The sequence below is a fragment of the Stegodyphus dumicola genome, chromosome 8, assembly GCF_044657685.1.
Source record: "Stegodyphus dumicola isolate Sdum_Otavi_A_Nest chromosome 8, ASM4465768v1".
Classification (NCBI taxonomy): Eukaryota; Metazoa; Arthropoda; class Arachnida; order Araneae; family Eresidae; genus Stegodyphus; species Stegodyphus dumicola.
This window is the reverse complement of record NC_140775.1, coordinates 183,447,665-183,475,296: the sequence shown is the minus strand read 5'-3', so window position 1 is coordinate 183,475,296 and position 27,632 is coordinate 183,447,665. Positions and strand designations below refer to the sequence as shown.

The window sequence follows — 27,632 nt, the reverse complement described above, 5'->3', positions numbered from 1 at the left end:
AAATTCGGTCTTCCAGGTGCTCATGTTCGGTTAGATTATTACATTATTCAAAATTGGATACGCGCTGCAGACCTCTGGAATACGAGCTGCAGACCACTACACCACGAAGGCATGCTATGGAGGCGGGAGAAATACCTTATATATTTTAGAGGACCCAGTTGCCAAATCCTGGGTGTGGAAAATCATCATGCAACACTCTTTTAGTTCGGCCGCCACTGTAAAAACATTAGGTAATTTTTAGAAGCAAGAGAAATTGAAAAATGAGCAACGCCTTCGCCGGGAATCGAACCACGGACCTCTGGAATACGCGCCCGGTGTGGAGACCACTACACCACGAAGGCATGCTAGGAAGGCGGGAGAAATACCTTATATATCCTGTAATCTTGAACATATACTTTCAGGTGAGTAAAAAGCAAACATACTCTTAAAATATGGCAAAACCTCTGCTAAGTACAGCAGAGGCCGCTTAATGTGACCGGGGTTAATATTTTTTTTTCGGATATTGTTATCAAACTGCCGAAATTTCGCCCTTTTGTATTCGAAAAGGAAAACACGTTGATTACTGTAATCAATATGTCGCTTAATATGATTAAAGTATTACAGAAAAATAAAGTTAAAAAGAAGTTTAACTAAAGTCGCCAAATGCAGCATAAATTCCCCAAATAAAGTCCAAATTGATTATAAGTGTGTGTGTGTGTGATTATGGCAAAGCCTCAATGGCTATCTGCCTAAGGGGAGGAATGCCTTCGTGGAAGACTTTCTAAGGGAAACTGGCTCGTATACACCCAAATTGATTATAAAATCTTCCAAATGATGAAGAAACGCCACGTGAGGTATTAAAAATTAAAATTAGGGAATAAATCAACCTTAGATTTTGAATAACTCTATTGATTTTGAGAGAGATCAGACACAAGGTCTTTCTTCTTCAGGACAGAAAGAAAAGCTCTGCAGAATTTTCCCTTGAAAACATTAACGATAAACTAAGGTTGCTTTCTTGCTTATTTTAAGATTTTATGTTTGTATGTTGTTTTCCCACTGAGACAGGTCTTTCGAATACTACGACTAGGCGTACAGCATCGGTTAAATTATTTCCAGAGATGTGATGAACAGTATTTTGCATTAAAGACATTTGGAGCAGTTCATAATTTTAAATTTTCCTAATTAAAATACTGTGAAAAAATTCTATTTATATGTTTCTTGTTGAGTTAATATTAAATTAGTTGAATATCATTGCAATTTTGAAAAATATTTTTTTAGCCCAAAGGGCATTAGCCCAGAGGAGCTATTAATTTCGTTTTGGCATTTTGCGTCGAATCAGTATAAACGGCGTATCACTTTTCAAATTGTTGCCACCAAACTTTAGAGCCTTGCATTATATTTAAAGAAATTAAATAATTAAAGAAAAAAAAATCTGAAATATTTCAGATTTTAAATTACGTCCAAAGGGGCGTTTTTTAACATTTTGTGTGTTACCTTTCTTTATTAAATATCATGTTCCTCGCACTTAAACCATAAGATCCAGTGCAACAGCAATATCGCAAAATAGTTTTAAAACGAGCATATCTTTAGAATTTCCGATACAGATACTCACGCGCTGGAGATAAAAATGTTTTTTCTGCACAATGTTGCCATTGCTCGCTTTGAAATCCTTGAGTTTGTTAATCAAAAATTCGTCAAAGTTTTAAAAAATAGGAAATCGATCATAAAACAAATTTCAAATTTCAAATTTGGTCTTCCACATGCTCATATTCGTTGGAGGATTACGTTATTCAAAATTCGATGACTCTATGTACCGTTGTTTTATCACAATACGAGAAATATACATACATTTATGCAGATTTTTCATTATTTAATTTCTTCAAATATAATGCAGGACTCTAACATTTTGTGGCAACAGTTTGAAAAGTGAACCGACATTTATGAGTCCGACGCAAAATGCCAAAACGAAACTAATAGTCCTTCGGGATTCAAATCCCTTTGGACTAATAATGAAGGATTTGCACAAATGTATGCATATTTCTCGCATTGTGAAAAAGCAACGGCACCTAGAGCCATCCAGTTTTGAATAGTGTACTCCTCCACCAGAATAAAAGCATCTGGAAGCCCTAATTTGGAATTTGTTTTATTATCGATTTTATATTTTGTAATATTTTAAGAACTTTTTGATTAACAAACACAACGATTCCAAAGCGAGCAGTGATAACACTGTACGGAAAAAAACTTTTATCTCCAGCGCGCGAGACTAAAGATATGGTTTTTTTTAATTATTTTGCGATATTGCTGTTAAAATAAATTTTATGAATTAAGTGGGAAGAACATGATATTTAATAATTAAATGTAACGCCCCTCTGTGCGTAGTATTAAAACCTGAAAAACTTCCAGATCTTTTTTTATTTTCTGCTTTCTCAAGACTGATCTTTAACCTTTGTTAAGTTAATCACTGATTATTGTACATTTTTTAACGGAATATGAATTTTTTCCCTCGTTGTTTGTTGTTGTTCTCGTTTAATGACATCATATGGACAATGTGATGATATTAAGTGGCGCCTACTTTATAATAACATCACTGTATGTAAAGCCATTCATTCAAGATACAAAGTTGTGCCACTAATAAAATTCCTAATAAAAATATGTGGCAGCAGGAAGTAGATGATTGGTTGATTTTGGGATGAATACGTTAAAAACAAATTACTCACACAACTTCTATCAGGCTTTTGTAATTATTATCCCAAATTACATTACTTGCTAAAGCTATGACTATTACATATAAAGCTCTTAATCTTTACCCCAGCAGTTATAAGTAAAGAATAATCTAATTCTCCCAAGAGAAAGCTCGTGGACGCTTAATATTCAGAAGCATAATTTTGATACTCGGTTTCCAAGCAAGTAATCAAGCAAAAATGGCTGTAGCATTTAAAGTACCATAAGTATGAAAAAATATCTGACGTGGGCAACACGTGACTTCCTAATACAGCCTATTAAATTATAGATATTTTTTGCTGCAATTCTTTTAAAACTTACTTTTTTCCAATTTTATTAGAGATATATTTCTCTTCCAATCAATTCAGTTTTCACTTCGGGGCAAGGCTAAAATACATAAAAACTCAAAACATCTTCGTTAAAAACTATAAAATAGAGGGAAACCTAAAACAGCAAATACAGTTAAAAATAGTTAAAACAATTTTTTACAATTAAAATTAGATTTTCTACACAGAAACTAGCAATTCGGACGGCGGGCAGGAAGACAAAACTTTTGGTGCATAAAACTGAAAGTTAACTTTTGGTCCAACTGGGCAGGAAGACGCTGAATTTGGTGCAAAAACTCACTTAATTCACTGTTCTACGAAAAGTTTCAAATGTAAACAAATGGCCGCTTCCTTAGGCCTAGCACATCTTAAACTTTTAATTTGTTGATAAATCTATAACTATTACATGCAGATTAACTTTATTTAACTTTTATTAAGTTATTAACTTTTATTAAGACATATAAACCTTATCCGTAATATAAAAATAACTTAATTCAATCACTTTTAAGGCAAAAAATGCGCAATTTATCAACGTATAAAAATAAAAACACAGAGCTTCGAGTAAGAGAAACACCGAGTAAGAGAGTGGATACATATACAGACGAATAGCGCTGCCTACGCATCTAACTGCAACGACGTACCTAAATGCCACATCTAAATTTCTATACTCAATCTAGTTTTTAAAAGGATTTATTAAAATACTAAATAAATTAATCTATTCTAAAATCTATTATAATGCTAAATATCATTAGCAGCGTTCGAGCTGCATCAAACGAATCGAAAGTCAAGTTTTGACTGTTGCCATTCCGAGGCAGAGAAAAGTTTCTAATCAAACCAGAACATCCCGGCCCCCGTTGGACATCCAACATCATTGGAAATGGGAGTGGACTGATATTGGAGACGGCTCGACGAAAGATTCCATCTAAAGTTCTGACGTCTATGACTCGTACTAGTCCCATCTGGACCAGGAAAGGTCTCCTCGATGCGATCTATAGTGGGCTCTAGATCTTGTTTTTATCCTTTAACAAGGCTAGTTGTCCTGCCTTGAAATTGGATTTCACTTGATTCCATTTTGAACGGGTCTGCAAATGATTAAGTTACTCCCCGCTCCAGCGGTTCCACGTTTTGTGTAGCCAATTGCAATAGAAAAGGGAGCTGCACAGTTAAGTGTTATAGCAGTCCCATACACAAAATTTCAACGTTCTACGGCTAACCTTTTTTGAGCTATGCTAGACGTACCTACAGATATACGTACGTACGTACGTACAGATGTCACGAAAAAAAATCGCTTCTGAATCCATTTTAAATCCATTTTACAATACGTTGTGGTAAAAATAGTCCGTACGTATAAATGTAACCCAAACTAAGCATCGAAATGGATTCGAGAGCGGCCAAAATGGATATTTTCTTTGAAATATGACACTCAAAAATTTTCGCTATTACAGTGTAGAGACATTAGGATTTTCGGAAGCCGGAGAGATGAAAAATGAGCAATCGCCTTCGCCGAGAATCGAACCACGGACCTCTGGAATACCGGCCCCGCGTGCAGAACCACTACACCACGAAGCCACGCTAAGAAAGTAGGAGAAATACCTTATAACAGTACTTCCTTTATTTCGTGAAAGGAAATAAAATATCATAATGTTAGGTGGATAATTACGTTAAAAATATGCCAACGAGTAAATTATTTAAGCGCTTCCGATATTAATGCCTAACACGCGTTTACTTTCAAGAATAAGAAATACAATCTTAGATTTTTTAAGTGTAAGCTTAGATGCCTTTACATGCTTCTGCACTAATACTTGACATCAGAAAACATGCCATGAAGAAGAAGTATGTTGACGTATATTGAGATGAAAAAAAAAACCTTATCTATATTATAGGCCCACCAGCGGCAGAGCGGTAAAGTCCCTGAACACTGGTAGTTCGGTCAGAGGCTCGAGTCCCGCGAACGGGCTGGCTTCAGGGGCGTTAGCGGGTTAATACGAGCCAGTTTCCCTTAGAAAGTCCTCTACGGAGGCATCCCTTCCTTCCGTGTAGTACCTTAGGGAGGGACAGGTAGATAATAATAAATAAATCGATATTATAGCAGCAAATTGAGTATTTGTTACATATTGAAACGTAAACTGATTAGAAAAGACATACTAAGCAAAAGGAAATCAGATTATTACGCCACTAATTCGCTAACACAGGAGTGTCAAACTCATCGTATCGGGAAGCAAGTTTTTTCCCCCCAAAATGGAAAATTTTTATTAATAAAATTAAAAATACTTTAAATTTCGCTTGCTAAATATTTAGGGAAACGTGATTGAAGCAATGATAAAATTATAAGGTATTTCTCCCGCCTTCTTGGCGTGCCTTCGTGGAGTGGTGGTCTGAACGCTGGGCGCGCGTTCCAGAGGTCCATGTTTCGATTCCCGGCGAAGGCATTTGCTCATTTTTCGTCTTTCCTGCTTCCAAAAATACCTAATGTCTCTGCTATGGTGAAACACCGGAATCTGGAGAATGTCGACTTTCACCGGTGATTGTCACTATTTACACAGTCGCTTGGTGTACGTCCGAAATATTTTCCAAATACTCTTATTTCTGACTTACACCGGTAAATGTCGACATTCACCATATACTAATGGTGAATGTTGAACATATAAAAATAATATATTTTCTTCTTCGTAATTCAGTCGCCAAAAAAACGCACTTGAGACTTAAAATAAGGACATAAAAACTTAAAACACACAGTGGATTCAAAATGAGGAAGAAAAATAATAGAACTTGAAAACTGTGATTCAAATCTTATTTATTGCCACAACTCAAACTATTATGACACTTTGAATTGCAAAAAAAAATCTTTTCTATAATTTTGCCTGTCCATATGATAAGATTAGAAGCATTTTTGATATTTTGCATGCTTGTGAATAGGGAAAAGTAACGAAAGAGAAAACTGATGCATATTCTGAGAATTCTGAACATTCTAAGAAATGGGAAAAACTTTGACAATGAAAAAATTAAAAAGACGTTTTTAATTAATTACATAGCTATTTTGCTTTTGTTTCGTAAATTGTGCTTTATAGCATTATACCTTGCTTATTTTTCAGATTCAAAACGTTGTATAATATGTGGCGAAAATGGAACTTTATAATATGACAATGAAAAATAAAAATGCTTTATTTTAACGTTATTTCTTAATATAATTTTAATACATTACCATTGTTTGAATGAAATTTAAAAATGTTAGAATGCTCTAAAAAAGTCGCCAAAAATTTCCCCAAATTTCGGAATTAAAATTTTTCCATATAAACCGATCTTAAAATCGCCAAAATATTGATAAGTCGCCAAATTTAGAACCATTTAATAAAAGAATTCACATCCCCAAAAGCGGGACGTAGTTTGAGAGCTCTTCATTACAAAAAATTGAAATAATTTCAAAATGCTCATGTTTCACTTCTTGCTCAGAAACTCGAGTATCCCAGCATTTACATTACAAAAAGGAACAAATTATAACCCATGAACCCATTCAAAAAATAACCATATTTGTCAGTGAATTGACGACAATATTGCTGCAAAATGCTAATTCACACTCCAAATGGCAGTCGTAAAAACAGACAGAAATTTCAGATTATTAAAATTAAGGACTTTCTGTCGATTTTGGTCACAATTGAGGACTTTTAAGGACCAAAACTCGATTCCTGAAAAGATGAAACGAAGTGGGATAACAGGAATGAGTGGAACAGCAGGCTGTTTGACAGCGAGGGCAGCGAGAGCATTGAAACGCCTTAACAAACCTTTTGGGCAGCCGTTAATATCTGAGCTTGTTCATATTTTGTTTCCTTTTATTTTATACTAGCAGCTTCACTGCCAGACTTCGTTTGGCTTTTAAGTGTACCGAAAAAATGGCTGAAGGGAACACCAAACGTTAAATTTAAAAACTGCTTAGAATTTTACTCTATAGAACAACTTCATAAAAGTTATTACGTATAACAAAATTACAATGAAATAAGCAATATCCTTTAATACAAATATTAATTATCCTAATAAATAAATTAACCATCTTCCCTTTGCAAAATCTTAAGAACTCAAATAGCATAAAGGAGGTTAAGAACTTTGTTTCCTAAAAAAAATCATTCAAAACTTTTCAATATCTTAAAAACAGTGACGTGAGCAATAAATAACATAAAAGAATACAAAAAACAAAAAATTCTGAAAAGCAAAGTATAATTAATGATATTTTATCTTATATTTTCAAGAGAAAAAAATTACAATGAAATAAGCTATATCCCTTAATACAAATATTAATTATCCTAATAAAAAAATTAATCAACTTTCCGTTGAAGAAACAAAATCATGCAAAACTTTTCAATATTTTACAAATAGTAAAATAAGCAAAATATAACATGAAAGAAACTCAAAAAAACATAAACTTTAGCGCAGAATTTTACTCTACAGAACAACCTTATCCAAAAAATCAATAAAAACGTATTATATATATATAAATGACAATGAAATATGTCAATCTCTCAAAAACAGTGACATAAGAAATACGATGAAAAATTGTTGCCAAAGCCATATTTCTAAAAGAATGAAACTATTCAAAATGATGCGATTTCATCCAAAATCTGTCAACAACAATAAGACAGGAAAATTGCTGCCAAAATCACATTTTTAAAAATGTGAGATGTGAAAAGTGTACTCGGAAGCTTCATTTAAAATTTTTTTTAAATACAAAATATTATCATTTTTCCAAAATTCTTTTTGTAAAAGCAGACGCAAGGAGAAAAGTTTAACGTGTCCAAAAATCAAAGAAAAATAAAACATTTTTAGAAAAAATCTTTAAAAACTGCTTAGAATTACTTACTCTGCAGAACAACTTTATAAAAAAAGTTATTACGTATAACAAAATTACAATGAAATAAGCAATATCCCTTAATACAAATACTAATTATCCTAATAAATAAATTAATCAACTTCCCTTTGCAAAATCTTAAGAACTCAAATGGTATAAAGGAGGTTAAGAACTTTGTTTCCTAAAAAAATCACTCAAAACTTTTCAATATCTTAAAAACAGTGACATGAGCAATAAATAACATAAAAGAATACAAAAAACAAAAAATTCTGAAAAGCAAAGTATAATTAATGATATTTTATCTTATATTTTCAAGAGAAAAAAATTACAATGAAATAAGCTATATCCCTTAATACAAATATTAATTATCCTAATAAAAATTAACCAACTTTCCGTTGAAGAACAAAAATCATGCAAAACTTTTCAATATCTTACAAATAGTGAAAAAAGCAAAATATAACATGAAAGAAACTCAAAACAAAAAATTACGCGCAGAATTTTACTCTGCAGAACAACTTTATCAAAAAAAATTCAATAAAAATGTATTATGTATATAAAAAATGACAATGAAATATGCCAATCTCTTAAAAACAGTGACATAAGAAATATGATGAAAAATTGTTGCCAAAGCCATGTTTCTAAAAGAATGAAACTATTCAAAATGATGCGATTTCATCAAAAATCTATCAACAACAATAAGAAAGGAAAATTGTTGCCAAAATCACATTTTTAAAGATGTGAGATGTGAGAAGTGTACTCGGAAGCTTCATTTAAATTTTAAAAAAAAAAATACAAAATATTATCATTTTTCCAAAATTCTTTTTGCAAAAGCAGTCGCAAGGATGAAAGTTTAACGTGTCCAAAAATCAAAGAAAAATAGACTGTACATTTTTAAAAATAACCTTGTTTTAGAAAAAATCCCGTTGAAAAGGTGTTAAGCTCCCTTTGTTAAATAAATTCGTATTAAATCGATTTATTGAAACACGAAATTTATTTTAAGTTCGTAAAATAGCTAAGTGCCTACGTTTCATGACGATGTGAAAATGGAGTGTGTAGAGTAAAATCTCGCTTTCCTATAGCCCATTATGTGTCAAAATGACGCGATTTCGTCACAAATCATAAAATAAAAAAAAAATTCGAATTCGAATTTCGAGAAAATCGCTTCGAGGTGCACTGGCTCTTGTCTAGATGCACCTATGTACCAAATTTCGTAGCCGTGGGTCTATTAGCTTACGCGCAACGCAAACGAAAGACACACTGACACACGCACAGACAGACTCTTTCTTTTATTATATGTAGAGATTAGATGATACATCAAAGATCAGCAGAATGTTGCGTATTTCTTATTTAATGTAAAGCGAAATGTACAAGGAAATGACATTGATTCGTAAGGAATCAGAATATTATGAAATAAGCTAACAATTTAATGATTTATATGCTAATATTTAACACACAAACGCAAGCCTGTTAGGATTGTAAGTATCAAGAAACGTGTAACGGCATTGTTACAAATAACCTAAATGAGCACAACTTCCTGAAACTGATTATTGAAGTTCAACTGGCATTTTAACAATGAAACAACAAAATCGTATTCTTTCAATCTCTTTTCGCCATTTCACTGAAGATATTCGATCATAAATTAAATGCTATTGGATTCCCAAGGTAATGAACAAAATGCTCTGCGAATTCATGAATATCTATGCGAAATGCAGTTCGGATCCGTAGGTAAAGTAGGGAAATGTAATTAAATTAAAACTATTAGTTCCACTGAAAAGGTTTTGAATCTGCAGGGAGAAACTCTGAAAGTACTGCTTTCAAAATTTTGCGAGTATTTCATTTATTACATTTATTATTAAACTGTGTTATCTCTTGTAATCGACTTAATAAAATGATTTAAACATCGCACTTAGTATGTGCATCATATACATGTGTGCATGCATTTATTACATACTGCATTTTCTTCGTATTTTCTCGCTTTCCTTAAATAATTTCATAGTCTGAAAGTTTAAAGAGAAAAACTGAGCAAGTAATTTAATTTCTCAAAAAATCTTTGGCAGTAAGAATACAACAAATCAAAAGCAGTCATAGATAAATTAGCTCTAACTCTCAAGAACTTTTTCCTTTAAAATGAAACCTACATTCCCTTGAGAATACATAATATTATTAATATTACAATATCTGACGGATGCTGGGCCGATATCTAATGGCTTAGGTACTTTATAAAGCCCCACGGTCACCTCACGTGAATGAGTCTTGACCACTGTTCCCAAGAGAAATAAATGAGAAACGAAGGAGATGGATGATGAGCAAATTTTGGAAGATCAAACACGTCAGCAGTAGAAAAGGCTACAAAAACCTGGAATGTAAATAACAGAAGTAAGGTAAAAGCACATGCTTGGAAAGTTGCTTAAGTGTTCAAAACCCTGGGTACTTTTCCATTTTGCCAGCGCAAGCGATAAAGTCGCCAAAAATGGTACTACCGAAGCCAAACAGAATATCCTCGCTGGTAACCTTTTACGCCTCATTTTCAAAACAAGTCGCAGCCATTTCTTAGATTGATTGTTTCTTTCAATAGTGGCATACAATTACATAGAATTTTTACCCAGATAGTTTAATTTTATTCCCTAAGGCCATTCGCGGTAATTATTCAATTAAAATGCACACATTGCTTATCCGAAGGCGAAAATACAGAAAATGCAAAGTCGAGGTTAAAATTCATCAGTTCTAATGAGAATGCACTGCGGTGTTACATAATTGAGTAAGCTTTTCGTACGAATTGAAATAATTCTTACATTTAAATTTTTATTCCAAATTAAGATTTAACTTGAAATTAATGTAGATAATTACTGAAAGAATTAGATTTTTGTAGCGTAGTTTACGTGGGATGACATCACTCAGGATCACATGATATGAAACGGCGAATCAGGATGTTGTACCATGAAAACATCTAGTAAATTCTTAAGGGGGCTCATACACCTTAAACCCCTTATGAGCTTCGAATTATGTGACTGTTGCAAGAATTGAGATACTTTATTTATTTTAAAAGTAATTACCTCCGACGTTTTACAGCTGAATACATAATATAGCTGCTTTGGAAACTGGTAACCAGAAAGTTTGTGTTGCCATAAATATTTTTGTAATTTAATCCGCTTTGTGACAAAATTTTTCGTCATTTTTCCACATTGCGCGCATGATATTTTAAAAATGGCTAATGGTACATACTTGAAATTGGATGGAATTCTTTATATGGGCCACTATTTTCTAACTTAACCAAAAATATAATGAATATTTTAATATTAAAAAATTTTATGCACGAAAACATTACAGATTTTTTTAATAAAATACATTTTATAAACTCAACTCCAAATAAAATAAAAATTTAACATGAAACTCTCAGTTTTTTGGTTTGCAATAGTTTCAAAATGTTATAAAAGCTATATATAAACTATGGAATTAAATAATTCAACAGATAATTTTAAACTGTGCGCGCAAGGTGGAAGCATGACGAAACGTTTTGTCGCAAAACGGATTAAATTACAAAAATATTTGTGGCAACACAAACTTTCTGATTACGATTTCAGAAAGTAGCTATATTATGTAGTCAGCCATAAAAAGTTGGCAGTAATTACTTTTAAAGTAAATAAGTTATTCCAATTCTTGCAAGAGTCACATAGTCGAAGATCATAAGGGGTTTAAGGAGTATGAGCCCCCTTAAATTAATGTCTTTTTACAAATTTATCGGCTTTATTTATTGTCTTTTTACAAAAATTTTAAACGATATTAAAATGTTTATGCCTTCAAAATAAAAATTTCTTAGAACTAACATTTGTTAACATTTTTTATGTGTATACTGTGTGTTGTCGCCAATAAAATCTGCTTGGCGAGATCTGCGCCGGCGAAACGGAAAAGTACCAAAACCTGCCATGTCCGGACAGCTTAATTAAAAATCTGCACAAAATATGTTTCAAATAACAAATGCAAGGGAAAATAAAAGGAATTAAACGGTACTATAAAAAGGCAAATACAAATTGAATACATTGAATAACAATAAAATTATCAAGAGAATGCAATCTATAAATAAACTAGCCCTCAGAAGGAAAACTGTGTACAATAGCGGAAGGGGGAAATTATACTAATAGTTTCAATTATGCAAAACCTAGTATTAAAAGGATAGGGGAAAATACGATATACGCACATTTAAATGACCCAAAGATCTGTGAAACACTACCAAAACAAATCTGAAAGATTTCAGATTTTAAAGGTCCCCCAAAAGGCTTTCTTAATGTTTTCTATGCTGTTACTGAACTTTCAGTTTACCAGTCTACTGTCGCACTCATTCCTACTAACCCATTTCTTTTTTTCCTATTTAACTTTATTATTAAACACCATTTTCTTCGCACCGCCCACCAGCGGCCGAGCGGTAAAGTCGCTGGACACTGGTAGTTCGGTCCGAGATTCGAATCCCGCAAACGGGCTGGCTGCGTGGGCGTTTTCGTGGTTTTCCCCATGTGTAACGTGTATACGAGCCAGTTTCCCTTAGAAAGTCCTCCACGAAAGGCATTCCTCCTTTTAGGCAGATAGCCCTCGAGGCTTTGCCATAATCACATACACACACTCATACACACACATTTCTTCGCCCCTATGCTACATCCAATTCAACAGCTAAACTACAAAGCATATAAAAACGGCTTGTGCTTAGAATTCCCGATGAAGTGTTAGGTGTTGGCAAACATTTTTTCTGTTTTATAGTCTTTTCTCAGTTTATTATATCAATGTACAATTTTCTTAGCACAGAATTTCCGATATACAGTGGGGCATGCTGGAGATAACAATGTTTTAATCCGTACAGTGTTGCTACAGCTCGCTTTCAAATCGTTAAATTTGTAAAACATTCATTAAAATTTCACAAAATATGAAATATACAATTCAAAATTCGGGCTTTCAGGTATATTCGTGTGGAGGACTACGTTATTCAAAATTTAATGGCTCTATATACCATCGTTGTTTGCACAGTGCCAGAAACATACATACGCTCGTGCATATTCTTCATTATTTAATTTCTCTAATGTAATACAGGGCGATAATATTTCGTGGAAACAATATGAAAATTGATTCAGTTATACTTAAAATAACACGCCACCGAATCCAATTCCGAGAATATTAGCCCATTCAAGCTAACGCCTTTTTGGGCCCCCCCAAAAAGACTTTAATATGGGGGTAGTAAATCAGACCTTGTCTAAATAGATGCAAAGACGCATGAAGCATAATTTAAAAAAATGGCATTTTAATATGGGAGTAGTAAACCACAGACCGTTCGTTTTTATCAAATATTAGAATATATTGTAGAGTCATTAAGTTATTTGAAGCATAAGAATTAAAAAATCTACAAAGCCCTCACTAAACCTCTCGATTGCAACCTGGACGTGCTATCCAATTACACTGCAAATGTACACAGTTAAAAAAAAAAAAAAAGAAGAAAATATTTTATAATATCATTTGGTTTTAACACGATTTTCTGTTCTTTGATTTAATATTTAAAGCGAAAGAACTTTTCTAACAGCAACATAGTTTTTTAAACAGAGTTAGTCATTTAATTTGATAAAATATGATGAGATATTAAAAGTTTATTTCTATAATTTATCGTTAACATGCGAACATTTTTTTCATTATACTAATACGAAAGCTAGTTTAACTTTAGTTCACACGTTATAAATTCTATTTAAAAGCATGTAAATTTGTTTGCTTAAACATTACACTTATTAGTTTATTTTAAAATACCCATTATATACCCAATTAAAATTTTTAAAATATTAGTAAATATCATGAAAAATTATATTTCTACGTCACATTTATAAATTTATATTATAACTAATATATAAAATGCATATAACGGCTGTTTCTAAAAAAAATTCTTCAAAAAGGGCAAATATTTTTGTCGTGGAAAGAAAAAAATTAAAACAAAATGTTCTAAAATGAAGCCTGTCATTTTTAAAGGAAACTTTTTATTCTTACAGTTTTAATGCTGCACATCTAACAGGCAAACCTTTTAATTTTTTCGATGAAATTTCAAGTTTGCTTTTATAGGACATTATAATTCGCATAATTATATGCTTTGATTTCAAACAAAAAATTATATGTTACGTTAAATAACTCAATTGCTGGACGTTATATAAATTTGTGACAAACACAAGAAATCAATATGTTTTATCTAAAAATATTTTTCCCCTCTAAATAAAAAAGCATTATATAGCATGTTTTTTTTTAAAACTAAATGCACTCAAGAATAATAATTATTCTTTTATGAATACCTAATAAAGCATAGATATTATTACTGTCATCATTACTTTTTATATTTCACTATGCACAAAATTAAAAGTTTTATGGGTATGCTATTAATGTCTCTTTCTAAAAATAAGTATATCTGCATTTTGCGAAAAATATGGTCTTCAGAAAATAGAATAATAGGTATGGAATTATATTTCATAACCATATTTGGCGCAGTTTATGTTATAGACTGCAGATATCACCCCGCCCCTTCCAAAAAAAAAAAAAAGCGTTTTATGAGACTTCAGATCTATGACCTTGTGAAAGTAGTCGTAAAAACAGCTTATCATTATATATCAGAAAACACTTCAGTTAGATTCAGAACTTAAGCTTTATGACATTTTGTGATATCAAGAAACATCTTAGAGATAAAAGAATTTTGAAAGCATAGTTTTGAACTGAGCTATCCGCTTTATGAATCTCTAGCAAGTTCAGTGTACGCTTAATCTAATAATTTTCACCTTGCTGAGCCAATCCTAGAGAAGTGAACGCAGAAAAATTACGTTGATATTGGTTTCCCCGCAAGTAGCTTAATTAGGTAGTGAAAACATATTTACAGGTAACATTTGACAATTCCAAAAACGTATTTGTTAATAAAATTCGATTTTATATTTACATTATGAAACATGGATATGCTTTGAAAATACTATTAACAATAAAAATACGTATAACGTAATACGTGAAATTTTACTTCTTGCTAACAATGTTGTTCCTCTTAATAACAATATTTATTTTTAATTAATCTTACTACTCTATACGTCTTTTACGATTATCGCAACGATTTTGTAAAATCGATTATTTTAAAAAAGAATTTGATATATAAACTAAGTAGTTGTAAATAAATATTTCAGATAAATTAGAAATTTATTTCATATCTAAAATTGCAAATAATTAATATTTATTAAATGTATTACAAATTTCAATATGTTTACAAGTTAACGTTTTTTATTTTGAAAATCATTTTGTTTAATAATTATCCATCTTTGTTTGCATTACCAGCAACAATAAAGATCTACATATTTAAGGACAAAACATATCTATCTGTCTGTTGATTATTTAAACATAAACACTGCACATTAAAATTATATCCCATATGAATATGTTACGAGATTAATATGGTAATATAACCAGTTAAGAGATTAATATGGTAATGTAACCAACGGAAGATTGGTAAAATAACCAATATAAAATTTTCATGCATTATCATTGGACAGTTTTACAATGTTATAAAACTTAGGGTTAGCTTGCTGTATACAAATTATATATACAGAGAAAAAAATGAAAAAATCATTAATTTTTAAACAACCTCCACTATATGATGATTTCTCATAGATTTTAAATGATGCCCTTTTGGTGACTTTGCATGCAAATATATTTCACAAAGCATGTGTTTTTGTTATCTTTTTAAAAACACTTCCTTGAAATATTAAAAAAAATATTCCCCAATATTTTCAAGTTCAATTATCATAGAAGAATGTTATTTTTCTTCTTAAAATATATTTGGTATACTAACACAATAAATCAAATCAAATATTTTTAAAGGTGAATGCTTATTTGCTAAATGGTTTTGCAATTATTTGTAAGTGTACACCTTTCACTTTGTAGCTTATTTTAGTGTTTTTCCCCCCTGCAGTATAATAGAATTTAAGCTCCTAAAAGTTTGTCTAATTAAAATATTAGAATAGAAAAGGTGAATACAAATTCACCTGTATCTCTGAAATAAAATTTTATATATTTAGTATTTTTATATCTATAAATACTATTCCATTATCTAAAAATATGTACTGCTAAACATAAAATAATAAGCAAAAAACTGCTTTATAAAAGCGTTTATACTTTAAATATACATCAAAACACAACACAAATTTTTAAAGGTGATACTGACTCTACATAATTTTATTGTAAAATTTTAAATGTAATAAATAAGACGCAAAAATTAAATTACTAATAAACTATTTTAGTTAATTAATGCGTTTTGTATTTCCTACATAATATAAATAATAAATCACATTAGTACTCGTACATATTACATAGTCGTACTTGTTATATTCATACTGTTCGAAAATACATTTATATATAATTTCATGAAAATTTTCACACATGTTCCTTTTATTCGACGTAGTCTTTAAAATTTGTAAGAACATAATTCTTTAAGTTAGTATTCCTACAAATATGCAGAAATAAAATTCAAATTAATACATGGTGAGTGAAAATATCATAAATCGAATATATTTTAAAATTACTGTAAATATAATTTTGGTATTTGTAAACCAGTTCATATGAAACGAAATAATATGCAATTATGAAGAGATGTTCAACTCAAAACTAATATGTTTTGCAAACATTCGTGCTAAGCCTAACATTCGAATGTGCTGACTTAAGGAATGCCGCATTGGAGTTCGAAAACTGCACGGTAGTTCCACAAATACACGCGTTAAATGAATGAAAACATGAAGTATCATTCCGCAAGCAATGCGCTATCGTTTGGAGTCGTTTTGGGGGACATATTTAACTGCAGTAGCAACCGAGAGACAAATGGGGAACTTACGAACCGCCCAAAATATGAGTTAGGCTTACCAGTCTGGCCCTTTCCCAGGGTTTTCTCAAGCCTGTACGGTCCAACGTACTGATAGTGATGCGAATCTGTCGACGATCTGTGTGAAGTCATGTCGATCCTGATTGTGAGGGGAAATCCACTGTGTTAGGTTCCGAAAAAATCCACTTTGAGAGAATCCATGTTTTAATCCTGCGGAGTTCAGAAACTCTGCACCACTACTATGCCATATTATAATCGAGGGAAAAGTCCTCGCATTTTGCTTCCTTCGCTTCGAGCGAAAATGTGGAGTCTTAAGGGTTGCTAGAATAGCACTCTGGGCTGGGTTGCATTGTATTGGCATGTTATCGTCTCCAGTTCGATAGAAATGTCGCCGAAGTAACCATTGCGGCGCATTTCGCAATGATTTCTCAAAGGCGTTTAAGGTAATTGAGCTAAATTTAGCATAATTGGATACTCGCGAACAAGTAGTTTTCAACTGTGATACAAGATGTTATTGAAATAAGACTTCTGTTTTTGAAAACGTATGAAAGTCACTAGTAAATTTCTGTTTATAAAGTTTATAAAGATATAGAAGATTATTTTCAGTTTTTAACTGTTACAAACTTTGATAAAATTTTCACAGAACTCTTCAACTATAAATGAGTAGTTTAAAAAAAGTAATAAGTAAATCAAATATATTTTGTGTGAATTAAATAAAATTACTTTCACATAGTAACAAAAACCACCAAATTAGAAGTTCAATGGAAATTATATAATAATTTAAACTTAAGTTCAGATTATCAGAAGTTTAAAAACAGCTATTTATAAGTTGTAGTATGAAATGAATACCTGCAGTGTAATAGAGATATTATTATAGCGAAAAAAATGAATCTCAAAAAACGATAATTAATTTCACTTTGTAAAGAAAATATTAAACTAATAATAACAATATATGTATGTAATTAACAAATATTCTATCATTCATATAAAAAGCTAATTTAAAGTAAATTTAAATTTAAATTAAAAATTATGGAAATTTAATTGTATACAAATAGAGCATTAATTATTGCTTCGAACTAATTTGCAATATCATTCAAATTCGAAGAGCATCTGTAAATTAAAACATATGCTTTTCGAATTTGAATGATATTGTAAATTAGTTCGAAGCAATAATTAATCTTTTATTTGTATACAATTGAATTTTCATAATTTTTAATTTAAATTTAAATTTGCTTTAAATTAGCTTTATACGAATGATAGAATATTTGTTAAATTCAAATCTCATTCCTTGCAGCAATGGCGCAACAGAAATATTTAAATTTAAATTAACTTTACTATTTATTCTTATGAAACAATATATAATGTATATGTACCACAGATAAATAAAGTACACAAAATATTATATATCAATGTAAAATTATATTAAAATACTTATGAAATAAAAATATGTCACCATCGCTAATTTTTTAAAAATTCCTAAATAATAAATTTAATAATGCCTAATTTTTTATCACTAAAAAACATTATAGAATGAATGCTGTTGTGCAGATCACCTACTTAACTAACTACTTAACTAAGATAATTAACTGTAAAGTTATAAGGTATTTATCCCGCCTTCTTATAGCATGCTTTCGTGGTGTACTGGTCAGCACGCTCGACGCGTATTTGAGAGGACGTTGTTTTAATCCCGGCGAAGGCATTGCTTATTTTTTTATCTCTCCTGCTTTCAAAAAAATTTCTAATGTCTCTACAGTGGCGCCCGAACTAAAAAAGGTAGTGGATGATGATTCTCCACCCCAGGATTTGGCGATTGGGTATTCTAATCCCCAGTCGCCCTTTAAAAGGGGAAGTATATAAGGTATTTCTCCCGCCTTCTTAGCATGCCTTCGTGGTGTACTAGTCAGCACGCTCGACGCGTATTCTTAAGGTCCGTGGTTCGAGTCCCGGCGAAAGAATTGCTCATATTTCACGTCTCCTGCTTCAAAATTATATAATGTCTCTACAAAGTACACAAGCATTTAAGAGAACATAATTAAACACCGATACAGCACATTATCTCTTTAAGATGATAGCCTAAGAAGAACAAAATCTTCCGGAGCCGTAGCTGCTCATCTTAGAGAGAAGTCATGATTTGTACGTATGATTGACAGATAAACAGCTACAAATTTTCAAATTAAGGTGTGAAAATTATTAGCCCAAAGGGTGTTAAACCCAGAAAGGCTATTAATTTCTCTTCGATATTTTGCGTTGGAAAATATAAATGTCGGTTCACTTTTTCAAACTGTTGCCACCAAATATTAGAGCTCTATCATATTTAAAGAAATTAAATAATGAAGAATCTGCGTAAATGTGTGTATGTTTCACGATTTTTGATAAAATAACGGGGCTATCAAATTTTGAATAACCTACATTTCAACCCGAATAGGAACATCTGGAAGCACAATTTGGAATTTGTTCTTTTATCGATTTCATGTTTTGTAACACTTTAAAGTGCTTTTGATTAACAAACTCAGCGATTTCAAAGCGAGCAATGGCAACACTGTACGGAAAAAAAGAACATTTTTATCTCCAGCGCGCCAGACAGTGTATCGAAAATTCTAAAGATATACTCATTTAAAAATTATAATGCGTTATTGCTTTTGAATTGAATTTTATGTTTAGGTGCAAAGAACATATTTAATAAATAAAGGTGAGACTCAAAACGTTAAACAAACGCTTCTTTGGGCGTAATGTAAAATTTAATAGTGCCTAATTTTAATTCAATTTAATAGTGCCTAACTATACTGGTGTTTAAGCTTTCAGATTTTGATTTTTTCTTCTACCTTTTTTATTATTTAAAATTTTTTATTTCAAATTTTTATTTTATTATAATTAATTTTTTAAATTTTTATTTCAAATATTTTCGTTAATTTGGTTTCCTCCATTCGTTAATTTTTATTTCAAAAATTTGATCGTAAATGGGAATTGGTTTTGGTTTGGTTTATAAGATTACGGCAAAGCACTCGAGGGCTATCTGCCTTAAGGGAGGGATGCCATCGTGGAGGACTTTTTAAAGGAAACTGGCTCGTATACACGTTACACATGGGGAAAACCACGAAAACACCTATGCAGCTAGCCCGTTCGCGGGATTCGAACCTCGGACCGAACTACCAGTGTTCAGCGACGTTACCGCTCGGCCGCTGGTGAGCCCGTAAATGGGAATTGGAAAATCTAATGCATGTATTTAATTTAATGTAATTTAGAAATTTTAGTAGGGGCAATTTGCACAGAAGAGCTATTAATTCCGTTTTGGCATTTTGTGTCGTCCACTTAAAAACGGCGTTTCGCTTTTTAAATTGTTTCCACCAAATATTAGATCCCGCATTATATTTAAATAAATTAAATAATGAAGAATCTGCATAAATGTATGTATGTTTTTGGCATCCTAAAAAAACAACGGTACCTAGAGACATCAAATTTTGAATATCGTAGTCCTGCACTCGAATATGGATATCTGAAAAAACAAAAAGGAAATTCGGAATTTGTTTTATTTTCAATTTTATATTTTGTAAAACTTTAACTAATTTTTGATTAACAAATGCGACGATTTAAAACCGAGCAGTGGCAACACCGTACGTGGGAAAAAAAAACGTTTTTATCTCCAGCGTGCGAAACTATTTGTGGGAAATTCTAAAGATATGCCCTTTTTTAATATTTTCTGATATTGCTGTTGAAATGAATTTTATTGTTTAAATGCGAAGAACATTATATTTAATAAATAAAAGTAAAATACAAATCGTTAAGTAAAAGCCCCTTTGGGAATAAAATAAAATCTGAAATCTTTTAGATATTTTTTTTTTTTTTCATATTTGTTTCTAATGGTGATGAAAATACTAAAAAATTGGATTCAAAATCTTTAAAACCTTAAACTTTCTCCACATTGTTTTCTTAATAAATAATGTCTTAATAATGCTAATTAATTTATAGGAATATGAGCCAAATAAATTTGCTTCCTATGGAATGGTGCAATGTTTCTTGCAGTGGCATTTATTTATCGAGTCATGTTAATAAAAAATATGTAGTATTATGCGCAACGCAATGCTCCAAAATATTTGAATGTTTAGTATGAACCCTTCTCACATTAAAAAATATATGTTGGAAAAATGTTCGAAATTATTCTATTCATATTAAATGTTCTACTTCAATCCATCAGTCAGTGAATTTATGCCAATTAACTTTTCCTAATTTTTTCGTTCTAAAGTTGACTGCTGTAGCAATCTATAGGTCTGCGTACAAAAGAAAGCTTAATCTCTATTTCACTATAAGTATACTCCGTTTATTATAGCGATTATAAACAAAGAGATATCAAAACCTAAAAATATTTAAAATACCATATTTCTTCGCGTATTTTTCTCTCTAGCATTTTAGCTCCAGGTCCTGAAAATTAAAAAAATATTGCACAATTTTTCTTTTTCTCAATGTTTTCAGAGCTTCCCTATATTTTGGAACAGATTCTTTTACGTAATGATTGTTTTCGTTTTACTAGCAAAGATAACTCGTTACTAACGACGACAAACCCTCTCAAATTACCTGTGCAGGTCACGCCGAACTCTTTTCTCCTAACTGTTCAATCTTTATGCCTGTCTGTTCAAGAACCTACCCATCAAAGAGAAGCAAACACGAATAGATCTTCAGTCTACGATTTAAGTGAATCCGCTTTCAGACGACTACTATTGTCCAAAGTTCGAATCCCGACAATGGCACTCTGAATTTCTTCAGTTTTCGGCATCGAAACATTCTAAAAAAAGCAACCCACCTTGATAGCAATATATTCTAAATGAGTTCTAAAAGTTTGTAGAGTAATTAGGCTATTTTATTAAGCACGAATGAAGGAAAATGAGCAACGCCCTTGCCGAGAATCGAAGCACGGGAAACGCGCCCAGCGTGCAGACCACTACACTACGAAGGCATGCTAAGAAGTCGGGAGAAATACCTTACATACTCCTATACTCCCCCTTTTAAAGGGCGAATGGGCATTTTAGGGGACCCCCATCGCCAAATCCTGTGTGTGGAGAATTGTCGTCCACCACTCTTTTAGTTCGGGCGCCACTGTAGAGTCATTAGGTTATTTTTAAAGCAAAAGTGAAGAAAAATGAGCCGGGAGTCGAACCACGGACCTCTCGAATACGCGCCCAGCGTGTTGTCCACCACACTACGAAGGCATGCTAAGAAGGCGGGAGGAACACCTTATAAATTTCATCTAAAAATGTTTACTATGATGCTTAAGCTTTTATTAATCGATTTATAAGTAGAAGACATAACAATAAATGCTTCAAATGTTTAGCGGATTACATAGTTCCACTTTTGTTTCAGTCGCTCATTTAGCTAAAAAAAGCCAAATTCAGCAAAGTTATTCTCAGTTGTTGGAAAATGAATAAAGCGTTTTTATTCATAAAAATTATATTTGGTTTTGAGACATTACTGGGAAGATCATTTTGAAGTTTCAGACGAATACTATTGCCAAATTTCTTAGTAGAAAGATGTTTGCCTATGATAAAAGCCTGAAAGTAAGAACAACAATAAGACAACTGGAAACAATAGAAAAGTCTGATGTGAATACCACATGACGTCATACCACAACCTATTAAATTACATGCACACTTTTTTCCCGCATTTCATTTAAACTCATTTCCTCGAGTTTCACAGAAATATATGTTTTTCATTCAAATAATTCCGTTCTTAGTTCGCTGCAAAGCAAAAGTACAAAAAAAAGCCAAAACGTCTTCATTAAAAATTGCAAAATACAGTAAAACGTAAAACACCAAATACAGTTAAAAACAGAAAAAAATCAATTTACACAATTAAAATTAGAGTTTCTATCCAAAAACAAGCGATTCGATCAGCGCAAAGGAAAACAGATTCTTCGGTGTAGAAAATTTTAATTTTAATTTTGGTCCTAGTCGGCAAAAAAAACACTGAAATTGGTGCAGAAACTGCCTTAATTCACAATTCTACAAAGATTTTCAAATGTAAACAAATGACCGCTTCTTTAGGCTTAGTCCTCTTACTGAACTTTTTAACTGCTGATAATTCTGCAACTATTGCATGCAGATTAATTAAAGACATAAAAACCTTAGAAGGAAGATAAGGACAATCTAATTCAACCACTTTTAAAGCAAAAAATGTACAATTTACCAACATATAAGAATAAAAATATCGAGTTCACGGAGCCGGGTAACAGAGTGAGTGCATATCTATACATATAACATGTAGATGTTCGATATAAGATGCTTGGTGCTACCGATTGCAAACAAAAAGGGAGGTTCAGTCCCTTTTTATACATAGATTTTTTGCATATAGTTTTGTATATGCATTTTTTTTAAGTAAAAAGAGCACATGCTATAGCAATCGCATATACAAAATTTCAACTTTATTAGACCATTCGTTTTTCAGTTATGTAAGACATATACATGCGTACTTACGTACAGAGGTCACGAAAAAAATCTCTTCTGAATCCATTTAAGGCCCACCAGTGGCCGAGCGGTAAAGTCGCTGAACACTGGTAGTTCGGTCCGAGGTTCGAATCCCGCGAACGGGCTGGCTGCATGATCGTTTTCATGGTTTTTCCCATGTGTAACGTGTATACGAGCCAGTTCCCCTAGAAAGTCCTCCACGAAGGCATCCCTTCCCTTAGGCAGATAGCCCTAGTGTGCTTTGCCATTATTAAATAAACCAAACCAACTGAATCCATTTTAAGCCATTTTACAATACGTTTTGAAAAAACAGAGTACATTATTCTGCCCGTACGTGCAAATGAAACGTAAAAATAGATATTTTCGTTGAAACATGATACCGGAAATGTTTCGGGATTATAATACTTCCGTTCTTCGTAAGTAAAATGCGTGATCTTTTTACTTAGCGACTTAGGATATATATTAGACTTAGGATATATAAAGCGTGACTTAGGATATATATAAGATTTATACATCGTATTGTTCTATCATAGGTATTTTGACACAAAATCGGACTTTTCCTAAAATAACATACCACTTTTTTTCCATACCTCGATTCTACGACTCAAATTATGCATAGGTATTAAATTTTGTAATTTTTGGTGAGAAATGTATGGATAAATTTAAAAATTTATCTTGACGCATTTTTTTCAAGTTTATGCTAAGCATAATTCACTTTGCGATTTTCTTAATTTATGGCAACCTATATTCTTTTCCTTTTTTTTACTTACTTGTACGAAGTAAAAAGGAAGTATTGTAATCGCGAAAAGTTTCAGGCAGCATATTTCAAAGAAAATATCCATTTTGACCGCTATCGAATGCAATTTAACGATGTTTTTGCGTGATATCTGTACGTAAGGACAAAATAAAAGACTCCTTTCCTCCAAAAAAATTGAATTGTAAAACTGCTTTAAAATTAATTCTGAAGAGAATTTTTCGTGGCGTCTGTACGAACGTATGTACGTACGTATCTCGCATAACTCAAAAACGAGTAGCCTCAGAACGTTGAAATTTTATATATAGGACTGCTATAACATGTAGATAGATGTGCACCTCGTATTTTGGTTTCAATCGGCCGCACCAAACGTATATAAATATATTTATATATATATCCACTCTATTACCCGGCTCAGTGATCTCAGTTTCTTTACTCTTATATGTTTGTAAATTGTACATTTTTTGCTTTAAAAATGATTGAATTATTTTGTTTTTATCTTCCGGTTAAGCTTTTTATGCTTTTAGTAAATCTGTGTGCAATATTTTTAGAATTATCAACAATTTTAAAGTTGTTTAAGCGCCGCTAAGCCTTTTTTCTATGGCGGCCATTGATGTTTACATTTGAAACAGGAGACTAGTGAATTTGTTGCCAATCTAGAGAAACTTAGCCTCGCAACAACAAAGATAACGCATTTATTTATTATTGCCAATTAAATCATGCTTAATTCCTTCTGGAATTTTTTCGAGGAAATAAGAATTTAAGATTTACTTCGTAATTTTTAATATAGATATTTTGAGTTTTTATGTATTTTTGGCCTTCTCGCGAAGTGAGAACTGAATTAATTGAATGAGAAATACTCAATCGTCTGTGAAAAAGTGTTTCTTTTTTGTTTTATTTGCTTAATTTCTTTTATACATCATTTTAGCTTTATTATTTATTATAGTATTTGAATAGAACATGTGGCAACAATTAGATAATTCTATTCTTTAAATGATATAAATTTTGTGCATTATGAGTTATAATATGAATGAAATTATAATACTGTTAAGTGAATCTAGCGCCAGAGTGTCGCTATCGTAAACAAATACTAGAGTGAATTTTAAAGAATGCATTTATTCTATTGTGGTTTATGCGTAGTCGGCGAAGTAGATTTAATTCAATCCGATAAGTTTAAACGAAATGCAAGAAAAAATGCGTATAATTTAATATTCCGTACAAGGAAGTCATGTGGTGTACACATCAGATTTTTTTCATTGTACGCGAGCGGAAGAAAGGTCACCGCTCAGACTTTCAAGTAACTTTAACAAAGTGCGTAAACCACATTTGACATTTATTGCTTATAACGAATGTGTCAAATTTCAAAACGCACCAGTATGTAAATTCACGTAAATCTTAGGAAATTTTGAATAAAAAAAAAACTCTATTTTTTTAGGTATGCTTAGAAATACGTCTACTTTAAGATAATGGTAAAAGTTTTACAGGTTAAATTTTAAAAATAAATCATGAAAAATGGGCGAATTTTATTTGGAATGAACCTAAATTTCAAAATATGAAAGGAAGTATCAAATAAGTTTAATAAGAAAGAGATATTAATAAATATACAGTGTTTCACAAAAGTGATGGGACACTTGTGCTTTACAAAAGGACACTGTAACAAAATAAATTAAAAAAACATGTAAACATTTTTTGTGGGTGGGTTTCATACTTAAATTTAGTAACATTTATTACATAACATACATTTTCTCAAAATATTAAAATATTAGTTTAATAAAAATACAATTGTTTAGAACGGAGCAAAAAATGGCTCACATAAGTGATGGGACACCATTAGATACTACTACGTACTACAATAAAAATATTTTTGGGGGTTTTTATTTTTACACAAAAGCAATTGGCAATAATTTATAAAATCGTCTGTAGTATTTCTCTCCAGTTTCTTTTGGAATTTTTTGTGTTTTTTTAGCTCTGTGCAGCCATGAATGCTAAACGGAAAGAAACTTTGCCTGAAATTCGAAAGTTAGTTATTAATTTGCATACTGAACGTGGAAAATCTATTAGAGAAACTGCTGAAGAAGTTCACATGAGTCATTCAACAGTTTTCAATATCATTAAACGATATAAAAAGAATCATATGATTCAGGATAAAAGAAGACCTGGCCGACCATCAAGGCTATCCAATGGAATAAAGCGAATTATCTTTCGAAATATTAAAAAAATCCAAGAATGAGTGCTCCTAAAGTTGCTGCTGATTTACAAGCATTATATGGAGTAATTGTTAATCCTGAGACTATTAGAAGAGTTATTCGATTTGCTGGATATCACGGTAGAGCAGCCAGCAAAAAATTCTTCGTGAGTGAAAAGAATAGAAAACTCAGACTGGCTTTCGCAAAATCCAACATAAATAGGAACTCTGATTACTGGAACGAAGTTATATTTGCTGATGAGAGTAAATTTAATATATTTGGTTCTGATGGTAGAATCTTGGTGTGGAGAAAACCCGGGAAAGAATTTCGCAAACAGAACTTGGTGCCAACAGTAAAACATGGTGGAGTAGGAGTTATGGTATGGGGGTGTATGTCGTCCGCTGGAGTTGGTAATCTTGTTTTTATTGACAGTATAATAGATCAGTACAAGTATATTGACATTTTAAATCAAAATTTGAAATCTTCAGCACGGAAATTGATCCTTCATAACGATTTTAAATTCTACGAGGACAATGACCCCAAGCACACTGCTTTGAACGTTAGACTCTGGCTGCTGTATAACTGTCCTGAAATAATAAAAACACCACCACAATCTCCAGACTTAACCCTTCAGCACACGCGCATCACTGCGCTACGTTAGTACACGCACGGGACAAATTTTACCCCAGTGTTTGTTTTTCCGAGTTTACTCCCCCAACGTATAAATAAATGTATTTTCTTTGTTTAAAATGGATGTATAAATATAATGCATAAATATAACTCAATATAATGTCATACAATTATTCATATCAAAGAATAGATTCTAAATACGAACATTAAAAATATAAATAACACATAGGTTTTCCGCTCCCCCCTCCTGAGTTTAATTATTCAAATAATCTCGTTTTGAACAATCCTCACATAGTGTGACAACATATTTTTACAAAGAATTTCTTAGGGTGAAGGTCTGCTACATCTTCTGTTCCTGCCAACCTTTTTACTCCAGTTTTGAGTTCTTTCGAGAGAGAGAGGAATTGCAGCCCTTTTCAGGACATGTTCTTTTACAAGCTGTAATGCTAAATCTTTGAGAAAAGCGCTTCGGTTCATATTCATTTGGTCGTTATTTGATCGACGAATAATGAAAGCATTTATACCTGCAATGTTCATTAGTCCGAAAAATACCGCTAGAGCCCAGCGGCGGCATTTTCTTGAAACAGACTAAGTTCCACATAACTCATCAACAGTATAAACATCACCTTTTGTAGAGTTGCAAAAAGTTATCATTTCGAGCTTGAGCTGCTCTTTAGACAATCGATCGATATAATTATCCTCATGCATGGATGATAGAACAAGAATTGATTTACTCTTTTTTGGAACACATGAAGTAAGAGTTAATTCTTTACCTCTAAATCCTAAACGCGAAGAGATCCTAAATGCGCTGTTTTATTTGGCAGAAATCCTGGAATTTCACGCTTATCTTTTCGAAGTGTCCCAAAACATGTCAATCTGTGCTTTTC

General features: G+C 31.9%; 1 protein-coding gene across 1 annotated transcript in view; it reads right to left on the bottom strand.

Moving 5' to 3' along the window:
• LOC118192136 (serine/threonine-protein kinase BRSK2-like) overlaps positions 1–17,023 on the bottom strand; it is a 320,182-nt gene extending 303,159 nt beyond the window's left edge. The window contains exon 1 of the mRNA XM_085822811.1: positions 16,765–17,023. Coding sequence (XP_085678937.1) covers positions 16,765–16,855 — 91 coding nt within the window. The 5' untranslated portion in view covers positions 16,856–17,023. The remainder of the gene's footprint in view (positions 1–16,764) is intronic.
• Between the last annotated feature and the right edge of the window lie 10,609 nt (positions 17,024–27,632).